The sequence below is a fragment of the Apteryx rowi genome, unplaced genomic scaffold (assembly GCF_003343035.1).
Source record: "Apteryx rowi isolate R43461 unplaced genomic scaffold, aptRow1 scaffold_56, whole genome shotgun sequence".
NCBI classification, from domain to species: Eukaryota; Metazoa; Chordata; class Aves; order Apterygiformes; family Apterygidae; genus Apteryx; species Apteryx rowi.
Window position 1 is genome coordinate 3,268,414 of NW_020450827.1, and position 12,748 is coordinate 3,281,161.

The 12,748-nt window shown below is 43.1% G+C and overlaps 1 protein-coding gene across 1 annotated transcript in view; it reads right to left on the reverse strand.

The window, feature by feature from the left end:
• The window catches only part of ANTXR1 (ANTXR cell adhesion molecule 1), a 109,734-nt gene that overhangs the window by 68,525 nt on the left and 28,461 nt on the right, over nt 1–12,748 (reverse strand). The window contains exons 9-10 of the mRNA XM_026081700.1: nt 12,223–12,283; nt 8,534–8,632 (exon numbers count right to left, since the gene is read on the reverse strand). Of these exons, the coding sequence (XP_025937485.1) occupies nt 8,534–8,632; nt 12,223–12,283 (160 nt within the window). The remainder of the gene's footprint in view (nt 1–8,533; nt 8,633–12,222; nt 12,284–12,748) is intronic.

Genomic DNA, 12,748 nt, shown 5'->3' on the forward strand with positions numbered 1-12,748 from the left:
CGGGGGTAGCTCAAAGCTCTTGCAGAAGCTGGGCCACACAGCATGTTTCCCTACAGTAGATGAGGCATAAAGAGAGGAGTTGCAGACTGCAGGAGTCTGTTCCCTTACTGCAGGCGCAGGACTCACCGTCAAGCATTCTCTCAGACATTTCTGAAGGAGAGGTTGCCACCAAATATGAAATTTTAAAAAGCATTAATATTGCTCCAGTAATTCATATCACACATTATAATTCCTATTTCACACTGATGTACTACTTGGCTCTGGCAGTAATATACTAAAAAAGATTTCCTCCAGCAGTTTAGGGAACATTTTTTATACTCCATTAAGAAAATGGAAATATCAATGAGAACTTGTAGCCTTCATTGATTATTTTTCCCCCTGTTTTTAGCTTCCAGCAGTCCCAAACCTACATACACATACATAAATATATACACATGCTCGAATTTTTGGGTTGCCCCCAGCATTTTTTTTTTTTTTTTAAAGGACTATTTGACACACACAGGCAAACAGCTGAAAATGAAACATTTCAGCCAGCTGTATGGCTTTCATCAACAGGCCTCACTTATACATCATGGCTTGGCTACTGAGAATGGTCTTCAAGCTTCTGCAACCCTCTCTAGACCCGTGGTCCTGCTGTTGGCCTGGAAAGCGCTGTATATTATTGCTGAATTTCCACAGCCCCAGTGCAAGAACACAGACTTGCATTTCCACTATGACAGATTTTGGGAGTGGATGTGGTTTAGTGCAGGACATTGTTATGCTCACCTTATACCATCTAGAAGTTTAGTGCCTCACCAGAAGAGAGATCGACGGACCACAGGCATTTAAACTATGTGATATAGTGATACAATGCACATCCCACGCGCTTCATATTGTTTAGAGCATAGGCGCTGGATTTATTGTGAACTTGCTTCATATAAGGGCACTCACAGCTTTGCAATGGAGCTACCAAAAGAACAGAAGCATTTCCCACCCACTTCGCACAAGTGGAGAAGATGCACAGAGGTGGTAAATCTGGCCCTGTTCTTACCCCTGATTTATGAGGATATAATTAAATCCCATGATTTTATGGCATTGTCTCAGTGCGCACACAATGCAGAAACGAAGACCAACGTCTTGTTTTCCTTCACTAACACTGAAAACCAAGGCAAAAGAATGTCCCATGCACCAGAAACTGGTTTAGTTTTGCAAGGCCTTTTACATGGATTATTCCATTAGCTTTTTGTTTCTCTTTTGCTCCCTTCCCATCCCCAACTTGCATTAAATCTATGCCTCTCTAGAAGTTTATCAGTCTCAAGAGGGGACTCTCATGGCTGGCCAGGCTGGCTACAAGAAGAGATTATTTTGTTCGGAGAATGTTTGTGTTTCACCACAAAAATGAGTGACTATTTTTCTTTACTCTAAACAAAAGAGGATCCGTTTGGTTTGCATAACTCTGGCCATCTGACTCCTTCCTGGAAGACTTACATTGGGAAATTGAACAAAACAAAACACTTCTCATCTGCTATTTAGTTTGTATCTGCAGGATGCGTTTGAAAGAATGTTGCCTTTTTTGTAGGCTACAGAAAAAACTTACTATATTCCTGTGCAGTGAGAGATGAGCCCGAATGCTCCCAAACTGTCGATCTCGTGCCAGATCTGAACTTTGTGGTTTGGACTTGTCTCAACTGACAATATTAGTGGAAGAGCTGTGGAAGGCAGGAGGCGGAGCGCTCTGACTAGATGTGCAGCAAAGTCAGGGACAGGAAGTGAATTCTGTTCTCAGCTCAGCCGCTAGCTGGCTGTGTAGCCTCGCAAAAGTCACTTGGCCTCCTTCACCAATGCTACTGAAAGGTCTCCCAGACCTTGAGCACATCTCAAAGACCAACCAAGTGCAGAGTTTAGGCTTCTTGAGGAAATACTGCGTTGCCTAACCTTTGAAGAAAGTCTGCCCACAGTAAGGGCACACCCTGCTCCTCACCTATGTACCACTAATTACTCCATCAAGTCAAATGGGATTCTCACAGTATTTAAAAAGATTTGAAAAAACAAAACACCACCAGCCTACACGACATAGCACACAGGGAACTAAGAAACTGGCCAGTCCTAAGGCGTAATCAATTTACAGGGGTGCAGAGAAAAGGGAGCTGTTTCACCCTGGTCCAAAAACACATCTGTTCTTTCTGTGGACATCCTTTCAACAAGGTACTTCCTACTGCTGATCTTCCTGTTAATTCACTGCCCAGCATTTCCACGAGTCTTAGCAATTATCTATAGTCTGAAAAATCTATTAATCCCAGCATTAGTAAGTGGTTTCTTTGGCCATTAGCAGGGTGTAACCTTTTGGCAAGCCAGGACTTGGAGGACTTCCCAACCATAATATTAATAACCCTCCCCAATATATGCATGTTGTTTCTAACACCGAAGAGCAAATTTTGACAGAAGAGAGGAACAAAAAGCAAACAAGATGACCAAGAAAGATAGCATACTTTCATTAAGCCACATAACCCAGCTGAAGTTAACAGGTTTTTCCTGGCTTAACCAATTCACTCCAAGAAACAACTAGCAGATTGAATAGGGACTGCAAAGAGCCTACCCAAAGATTTCAAGAAAGCACAGATGTTTTCACATTGCCACCCCAATACACTACCCCTAGCTAGTTGCTGGACTCTCAGTATCATCAATGTTTTAGTCCAGAAAAGGCTGCAAAAATTTTTTTGCCAGATTTCCTGCCTGTCACGAACCAACAGTTTCCTTCCGTTATCCTGGTATTTATGATTTGTGTTCGACTAAAGCACATATCCCAGAAAAAAAAAAATGCTTTGACCTGGTCTTCTGCCTCTTTGGGACAGACAGCTATAGTCCTTATTAGACTAGTACAGCCAAACCAGGGCAGGGAGGGAGAGGGGAAAGGAGGTCTGGCTGCTCTCACACAAGACTCCCTCAGGAACATCGGCGCTCAAAGGCTGTTCACTTGGTACTTCAGCCCACTTGAGGCGTGCAGGTTAGTCCTGAGCCATCATGAGCTGTAGAACTTCTGTTGCTCCTTCATCATCTCATCTAAGATGCGAGACAAAAATACCTCAAAAAAACTTCACACCACCTTCCAAAGCATTATCTGTTTATCCTGGCTGACTCTCCCTCTTATGCCACGCCTTATGACAGCTCTCCAAGGAAAGGCTTTTGTTTTGTTAAAAACAACAACAAAAAAAACTGCAAACCCGTTTTGTGGGGAGGTAGGAATGCGGAAAAGGAGATACTGGAACACTCTGAGCTAGAGAAGATGCGTTACGAAAAGGGCCCGTAAACAAGAAATGCATGCTCTGTTAATGCTGTAATGAAAACCACATTTGAGATCATGCTCTAATTGCTCTGCTTTGTATAGGGATACATGCGCTTTGAATGCCAAAGTCATTCAGGGCAGACTTAGGGAATGATTTGGGGCAGGGGGGAAGAGATGGATAAGCACAAAACCATGATTCAACATTCATAACAATTTGTAAATGGAAGGGGGGAATCTGGAAGGAGGCAGTTTCTCTGACGGGTTCATCTGCCGTGCTTACGATTCTGTGTTCAGCAAGCACACATGCTTAAAGGAGACTAACAAAACCGGGCGAGCACCAGGCTGCTAGTTTGCTCATGCTCACAACTAGCAACTCAGGACAGCAGCACACGCTCCAGTGTAACAGGGTCACTCCCAAGCAGAAGTCTTTCATGGGCGTACCTTGGTCCAGCGCTACAACAGCTCCCATCTGACCTCACGGAGCTGTTCTAAGGTCTCTGTCAAGCTTATTACATGATACTGACATTGTACTGAGCAACCATCTTCCCCGCCAAGTAGTGTACAGTATAAATAGGAAGTGAGCTAGGTAAGCACATTGCCCTGCGATTCCCCCTCCTCGCTGGGCCGCTCAGCCAAAGGCTCCCGCTGGACCGCCCCGTGCTTGTTCCTCCTCATGTGGCCTGGACAGCTGCACAGAAGAGAAATCTCCTGGCGGCTGGTAAAGGCACAGGAATTCCTTTAAGAAACCCCTGCACTGCAAGTTGTTGGAGCCTGGGGGAGCATTTGAGGGAAGCATGATTTCATTTCTCCTACTTTCATATTCCTTGTTAATCATCAACTTGGGCCACCCTTCAAAATAGGATACTAAGCTCAGCTTGGTTTGTTTTCACATAGCTTGTGCGTCTAACTTCTCCTAGAAGAAACAGGTGTAGTTTCTTGTGCCCTTCATAAAAGTCACATCCTCCAAAATACCTGAGGGAGTTAGTTTGTACACAGTAGCAGACATCATTAATACTGTGGTGGAAAGAGGAAAAAATTCCAAGAGAAAAATACAAGGAAAAGATTCAGTCAAGGTTTAAAGCAAGATCAACAAGTGGGGAAATGGACAGAGATTAAAGACTGGAGCCGCGGAGCAGTAAGCTCCTGTACTAAGAGTGACCAGGCTGTGAGAAGACAAGGAAGATATCACAAGAAAAGTACCAGGCTGCCAGAGAAAAAGGGAAAGGCAGGGAAAATAGAGAGCTCTGGCAGGTGTTAAAAGTAGAGAAGAGAATCGACAGAAGGCATTTGATGGACAGCTTCAGGATGCAGTTCCCTATACAGCTCGCTTTGCCGATATCTGGCATGCAAAGCCCTGCCCTCGCTGTCTTTGCCTTAATGTCCCTTGCTTCTAGTACTTAGCGCTTGTTTGCGCAAAGGATCAGTTTGGCCAAGTGTCCAGAGCATCCACTAGAATGCAAAAGATCTAGTCCCACCTCTGTCATGCGCATGCTGTTTCCTCACCAATCTTTCACCTCACTAGTCAATTTTAAACTGCCTTGGACAGAGCTTGCCTCTATGCCCAGAACTGTCTTGGTTGGATCCTGCACAATCTGGGCAGACACAGATATTTTAGCACCACAAAGCAGTCAGAAGTCACTGGATAATTAGTCTTAACTCTGCAAAGTCTGAAACCAATTCTCCTAGGTAATGCTGCTGGCAGAAAAAACCCTGCTGTTTAACATGCAGCTGATTACAGTCCTGCCCAGCCAAATATTCTTCATGGTTTCTACAGATGTTCCTCTTTCTTTTTCTTCATCCCATAACTATGAACATTTGAGCAGATACTCTCTTCACCTGCCACTTTTCTCTGCCAATAAAGCCAATAAAAATCTATTAGCTCATGCCCTTAACCTCAGCAAATCCTAGCTGTGCTGGTCTACGCCCCATCTGGGATAATTTAAGGTTTTAGGAACTGTTGGCTTAATGTTATCTTTAAAAATACCTCCCTCCCTGATACAATCAGAGGCTGAGAGGTTTCAAACAAACAAAACAGCTGAGCTATCCCGTCTCCATAAGGTTTCCATAAAACTCCGAGTTAACTCTTACACTAAACTGTTTGCAACTAAGTGCCACATAGGCACTGAGAACACAGGCTGGAGCTGCAGGCTCCAGAAAAGCAAAACACTGGGATATATTTGTTGTAGAATAGTTTGAAGTTAACAGATCCTTGCCAGCTTACACCAGAAGAGACTTTGGTCTGAGAATGTTAATGAGCAACTGTTGAGCTCCCTCTACTAGTAAAGGGTTTGAACTCCAATGGAATTCATGGCCTCTTGCTTTCCGGTCACTGCATCAAACACAGGCTAGGACTACGCAAAATGAACTGATGAGTTTTGGTGTAGCGCCAAGGAAGATGAGCTCACTTCACCTATGCATCAATTCAGGACACAATCGGTGCACGAGGTCAGAGGCGGAGGGATCTATTTGGCTCTCATCCTCATTTGCCATGATCTTTTTGTGGACATAGAAGACAGCTTTAAACAAAAAGCCCCATAGATTGCACTGAGAGTAGAATTTGATTTTTCCTGAGAGCTGCTACGAAAAATTTGATGACACGCACCAAAAATTACTCAGCTAGACGAGCACCACACAAAAGGGGAAGAATGAGTCTTCCTCTTCCTCCCCCTGCCCTGACCAGCACCAGGTCACAGTGTTTGGGAGTGAGGTAACCCTCTCAACAGTTCCTCCCATTGGCAACACCGGATGTTTTTCGTCTCCATGGGCAGGACACACTGAACAGTGGAAACCTGATGGATGATATTGCTTAGCTGTGTGAAGACTTTTGGATGTTTCCAGGAATGCCTTGCTCCAGAGCCTGCCACTCCGAGGAAGCTCAGCTGGGAAGTGGTTGGGAAGGAACAGCAGCACAGATGGCAGGTCACAGCTAATGAAGCCTCACATAACTGCACTTTCACAGCTATTGACAGGAAAGCAGGTCTCCTCCGACAGAAAAAACATGGGGCAGCAAATCAAGTGCTGAACAGATTTCACATGCGAGAGAAAAGAAAGATGGCAATAGCAGCACTTCCCTACCTCACAAAGCAGGCAGGAGTTTTAGCCCCACACCTTGGCCTTCTGTTTAGGCTCAGAGTCCTGTCCTGGACTCACAAAACAATGAGGACCAAGACAAGAACCGCTGGACAGCTATTGGAGGCAGAAGTGAATGAAGAATAGGCCATTGAGAAGACAGACCTGCACCAAATCACTTGCTTCAAAGAAGCCCCATAAACCAGGAGAAAGGCTGGATTTCAGGAGACCCACACACTTGGAGCAGATACCTTTTCCTTCTGTACCTCAGTTTACTACCCCTGTTTTTTTTAATTGAGCTTATGATTTCCCCCCCTCCCAAAAGTATTTCAAATGAGGTACAGTGCCCCACAAGTCCTTCCTGCCACAAGTCCACTGCAAGGACTGTTTTTAGCATCATCTTCACCTCTCTGAAAGGCACATTTCCCCTCTGAGCTCACATCTGCTGCTCGAGTTCTGTCACAGGCTGCCCCATCTCCTCCTGTGGTTGCTTATCAGCCCCAGGAACACTAACTGTGGTAAAGTCCCCCTTAAAACAGTTTACCAGGGCATTTGAGGATCAATGGATTAAAGGCAACATTGACATGACTGTCAGCCAGACCGCTGCTTATTTTACAGTCATAAAAGCAACTCTTGAATTTAACTGCTGCCGCTGCTGTTAATTTTCTCTCTTATTTATATCGCTTTTTGTGCTCGGACTGTAGCTTTCAAGTTTGAGATGCTGTGCCATATTACTGCAATGAGAAGATGTGGCTCTTTTGTTCTGGCTCATTTAAGTGCCTGCAAGGATGTTCTTTAGGTTTGCAGCCTAGAGCTGCAACACTGGTAAGTGCATTTTATTCTTAGCTCTTTCACAAGCTCTCTGGGTGAGATTTGTTAATGCAAGTCACCCACATTCTGGCAGAGTAGGCCCAAACCCCTTTAATGTCCAGGATGCAGTTTCACCTGTACTATATGTTTGCTGGCCTCCTCTCAAGCTTTCAACAAAGGACTCTTCTCTTCACTAACAGCAACACACAGCAAGAACACCAGCCCATATATTTCACCAGGAGGAAGAAAAATAGAAGCCAGTCTTCTTCCTAAGAGACTGCCTTTGACCTTCAGGTTTCTCAGCCGAGGACTTTTAGTAAATAAAACAAAAGAAAAAATCCTTAACCTCAGGGCCATAAGTCCAATTGTCTGAGACAACGTTTAGAGAAAAACAGTCACATCATAAGAAAAATTGTTGAGCTTTAACCATATTCAAAATGATTCTATGGAACTGTTAGGTATATAAGGGCAGAACGTAAAAAGCCAGACCTAGCTTTTATCCCCTCCCAGGCAGGTTGCAAATCCTGCCTGTGGTGGTCCTAAAATTGAAATATTGCACACATTGACCCAATCAGTCTTCTTTTAGAGCCTATTGACAGCACAAGTCTCTCAAAGGGATCTCTGGTCTGAGAGATGATCCGGACTTGAAACAAGGCCAGGCCAAGCTACACTAGGACCACATGGGCACTCCTAAATCTTGCAGCTTTAGGGGTTTCAGTCATGCTGAGTGATGTTGTAGTAGATCCTACGACTCCCATTATAAATGTCCATGCTTCTCGTAGCATAAAAAATACAACTGCTTGAAAATCCGCCAGCTTCTTTCTTTAATCAAAAAACTCCTATACAAAGTGGAAATTTTCACCCAAATTATCTTTTTGATACAGGATGCTCACGTTTTAATTGAAAAACAGCAAACAAAAGCTTTAGAAGTGCTACAAATAGTCTGTTCTAGCAACAAAACCTAAAATTTTTTGGTTTTGCACTAAAAGTGACTGGGGCCAGTTTTATGAAGCCTTCAGCACTGGCTGTATAATCCAATGGGGCCAGATCTCTTCCACTCCCGACAGCTAGAGCAAAAGCTTGCACAGTAAAGAGGAATTAGACAAGCTTTTCTTTGGGTTTGCAGCATTTTTTACATTCAGCCGGCTTTGTCCAGTACATCCCATTACCCTTCCCCCTAGAAGGGCATTCTTTCCCACCTAATAACTCTTCCTGGAGCCATGGGCTGAGGTTGGCTTTCCCTCAGCTTCACACCATTTTGCAAATTTAATAGCTCCTCATCTCATAATTATCACCTTCAGAATCAGTTTTTGAAGAACTAAAATGTTTTGCAAGCAAAAGCCTACCAGTGCAGGGAATCAGGGGAAGAAAAAAACCCTCAAAGCAACTTACTGAGAGTAACGGTGTCATTGATCCTGAAACTGCAGAGCACTCTGTCAACGTTACGGGCGTGTCGAAATCCATTTCCTCTCACAACAACCTGAAACGACTCTGTAGCAAAAGAGACAGTAGATTATTGGATCTCTACCAAGGCAAAGAATGTTCATGTAGACAAAGCAAGTCTGTCACAAGTTTTCACTTGCAATGTCTCAAGCTAAAATTTGCAATTTTTAAACAGTTTTAAATTTTAAAAAGTTAAAAATGGAACTTCCTTTCTCTCCCTGCCCCATTTCAACTTGTATTTTATTTCCAGTTTCCAAAAAACAAAAATTTTAATTGACCTGCAGCACAAGCATTTCAAGTCTCAGAGGCAAACTGACTCCCCACCGCCCAGTGTGCCATTTTGTATGGCACAAAGTTTTGGTGAACAAAAGCAGAAGTACTTTCTAGAGGAAAGGAAAAATCATCCAGTGGCATATAATTTGGAACAGTTCAAGCACAGCTTTCCTAGATACCTGCAAAATTGTCACCATTTCCATGAGTTTTGTCACACCATACCCCCACATGCCTGCGGAATGACCGTAAATCCTTGGCTGGACTCATTTCTGTACAGTGACAGGGGATTTCAAGTATTATCCAGATCTTTAGTCCCTGGACAGAGACTATGACCTCAGCCTACGATCTTGTGGCCATTTCCCCAAGTTTCCCTCTTCGCTGTTCTACCAGATCAACTTTACAAGGTCACAGCAATTGGAGCACTAGCATAAAGTATCAGGGACAGTCATCAACACTTGAGTGCTGAATTGAGCAGTCTTTTCTGGAGCAAGCATGGCTGAAAAATGAGATCATACCCTCACAAGTCTTTCAGACCCCTCTCTACAGTCCTCTTTCCAATAATATTCCAACTACTTGAACCTAGTACTGGGAAAGGTTTACACACTTGCAGCAGCCATCAGCATTAAGACTGCCTTCTGAAGAAAGTACCATTTTCAGATTTTCAGATGGTGAAACAGGGCCATAATCCCAGAAAGTTCTGGCAGCAAGCAGACATAAGGGCTCAGCCCCTGCAGCTCCCCGTGGCACTTTGCTTCGGGCAAAGAAACCAGCTGCCCCCGCTCCTGTTACTATCTAAAAGGAGAGACACTCACAGAAAATCCCCGCTGACGTTTACAAGTCTTCTTCCTCCCTTCTTCTGTGAATGTGCAAACATGTACAATGTTTCATGGTCAAAGACACTGCAGGAGCACTCAGTGCATCAAAAACACACCACCATGGCTTTAAAAATGCCAGCAGCAACACTGAACCTGATTTTTGCTGATTCAAAGTTTTTTCCCCTTGCACTTTAGTCACCTTCTTTCATCTCCCTTAAGGACTTGCACACTGTACTTGTCAAAAGAGCACATTTGCTCTGGAATCTGGGCTCTGTTCCAGGTCTCATTCGTTTACAGCCAAGCTGCAAAGCATCCCATCACATCTAGCCAGGGAAGTTGCCTCGCAGGCCCAATATGCGTCGTCCAAGTGCATTTGGGAAGAACACGGGAAGAAGTGCTCTGCTCTGGGGTGCGGGGGCTGATAAATACTTAAGAGAAATCACAGAAGTCTCAACTGCTGGGGAATGAGAGTTCAAGTACAGTCAAAGTCAATGACGTCAGATTAACCATGATGATCCTGTCTCTGGGACCAAAATGAACAGATCCAGTATGAGCCCCGTATTTCGGTATTGATACAAAACCAAACCATAGGGACGCTGACATTTCAGGCAGATGTGCTGTGCTGAAGGTGCATCACTCAGTCTGGGACCAGTCCACAGTGCAAGAGGGGTCTTGGGTGAAAGCAGGGTAATATGGAGCCCTCACATTCTCTCCCGCCCCAAAACATTCTGCCGCTGCTCTTTAGGGAGGTGCACAAAAGAAAATGCTGGGCATCAGAGCTAGCCGAGCAAGGATTCATCCCCCAAAGTCACCAATGCACGTAACTTTCATACTCAACAGCATTTTCATTAGTCTCAAAAGTCCTAACCGATGAAACTTGTTGCAATTAGAAAGCAATGGAGATTTTGCCTGAACTCAGAGATGAGGCCTTTAATTGCATTTGAGTAACTGCTGGTGTTTTTCAAAGTTAACATCACTCCTCCGGAGAAGTCCTGGCCAAATTCCAACGTGAGCAATTTATGTAAAACCTCTCTATATTTCCTCTTAGCTGGCTCTTCTGGATACAGCTGTACCTTAACCCTAAATTCTCATTAAGACACAGTAAATGGGAGTGACAAGATGTATAAGCAACTTGCAAGCACATTAGAAAGTGTTAGAGATTATAAATCACGGTTATAAATAATCTTTTGATCTATGACATTACCTAAGCGTTGAAAGATGATCTGTAACTTTATATAATTTCCTCTCCCAATCACTTATGTGACCTTACTACACTTTGGCAAAGATACTGTCATGGTGATGACCATCTACTATGCTCAGGTAGACAGAGCCCTGTTTTGAAGCTTTTTTGGATGAAGCAACTATTTAAATGGCCAGCCAAAAATCAGAAATAGAAAACTACAAGCACCAAGCAAATTCACATCAATTATGCCACCTTAGCTTCAAAAGACATAAAACACTTCTGTAGTCACACACATGGAATGCACAACTGATCCCCGGTACTTACTGGGCATTTACATTGGTGTCTCAAATCTGCTAGGAAAACATCACTATGTATGTTTAGTAACAGAGACAGATACTTGCTCCAGTAATAAGGAGTTCAGGAAGTATGAATAAAGCAGCTGCTTTGGAAGTGAAAAAAGAACTAGTAACAATTAGTTTTCTTACTTGGTCTTCCAAATCAAGAAAAAAAGATATAGAACTTGTCACAGACTCATCTTTCTCTATACACTTCAGCTCTGGTCTCAACCTCTCCACTTAATGAACTGCTACACATTAAAAAAACAGTCAGGATCCACTTCATAAAATGAGAAAAATTCACAGGAAGCAGATGCTAAAAACAGCTCTTGAGCTTTCTTCCAAAAAGGCTAGGCTTTATTGAATGCAGATATACTTGCCAGGACTACAAAGCCACAACATACATAGTGTAATCATATTAGAATGAGCACAAAAAAGGTGGGCAGTACAATTCACGTAAGTCAGCTGAATGAAGTTTAAATACTTGTGTTCACAGTCATTGCGCCACCTAAGACGTTCTCAAACACATTAGAACCCTTTAGCTCAAGGCTTGCTCACTTGACTTTCACTAGGTTTTTTCATTTGTTTTTTTAAAAAAGTAATTCCCTCAATCCTGTAAGATCAATTTGCAAACTTCTAAATTGAAACACAAAAATAATCTTATTTGCTGGTTTGATTTTGGAATTTTGCAGCATTTTACTTCAAGTTTGGCATAGCCTGAGTAAAACAGGCTGCTTGGATTAAAAAAAACCATAATTTAGGCAAAAACTCTATTGTCAAATTTGAGTTTTTTGCCAGAAAAAATACCACCTCACATAACTTGGCAAAAATGGGAAACACGCAAACTACTATAAGATTAAAAAACAAAATGATGGCTCTGAGAACCAGACTTCGGTGGAATTTCACAAAAAGCAGCAAGAGATTTAACTCCACTTAATTAGTTCCTTCTGCACTCTCCAGGAATTAGAGCTGGATGGAAAGGTATAATTATTTTAGGCGGCATAAATCACTGGGACATCAATTTACACTTACCCCCTGCACATATACTGGAAGGCTCTGCAGCCAGAATTTCAATACATGATTTCTTCAAAATCTAAAAGACAAAAGAAATTTGATGAAGTATCTCAGAATTGTTTCTATAAAGGCACAAACAAATCTGAACACTCGGGAGGGAGAGAGAACACTCATTCTCACCAATCTTAACACTGTAAATTGAGCCTGCCACAATTGTATCAACTTTTCACTGCAAGCCAACCATACAGGTGTCATTGCTCTTCGGCTGTACATTATCACTATGGGAAAGGCAACCGATGCCCACAACAATCTCCAGCATCTCAGCACAAACTTGCCTTTGTCAAGGACACAAGTTAGCATGCAGGCCATGACCTGGAACAACCAAGCTGCACTCTGAAAGGTTAAATTAGACAGGCGGAGAGTCATTGCCCTCACTTTGCAATCACACTTCCCTCCCCCAAACCCTACACTATTTCAGAGCCCAAAATTGCAGTTAAAATTTCACAAGATTAAACTAAGGTGTTTAGCTTTGCCTTGAAACATC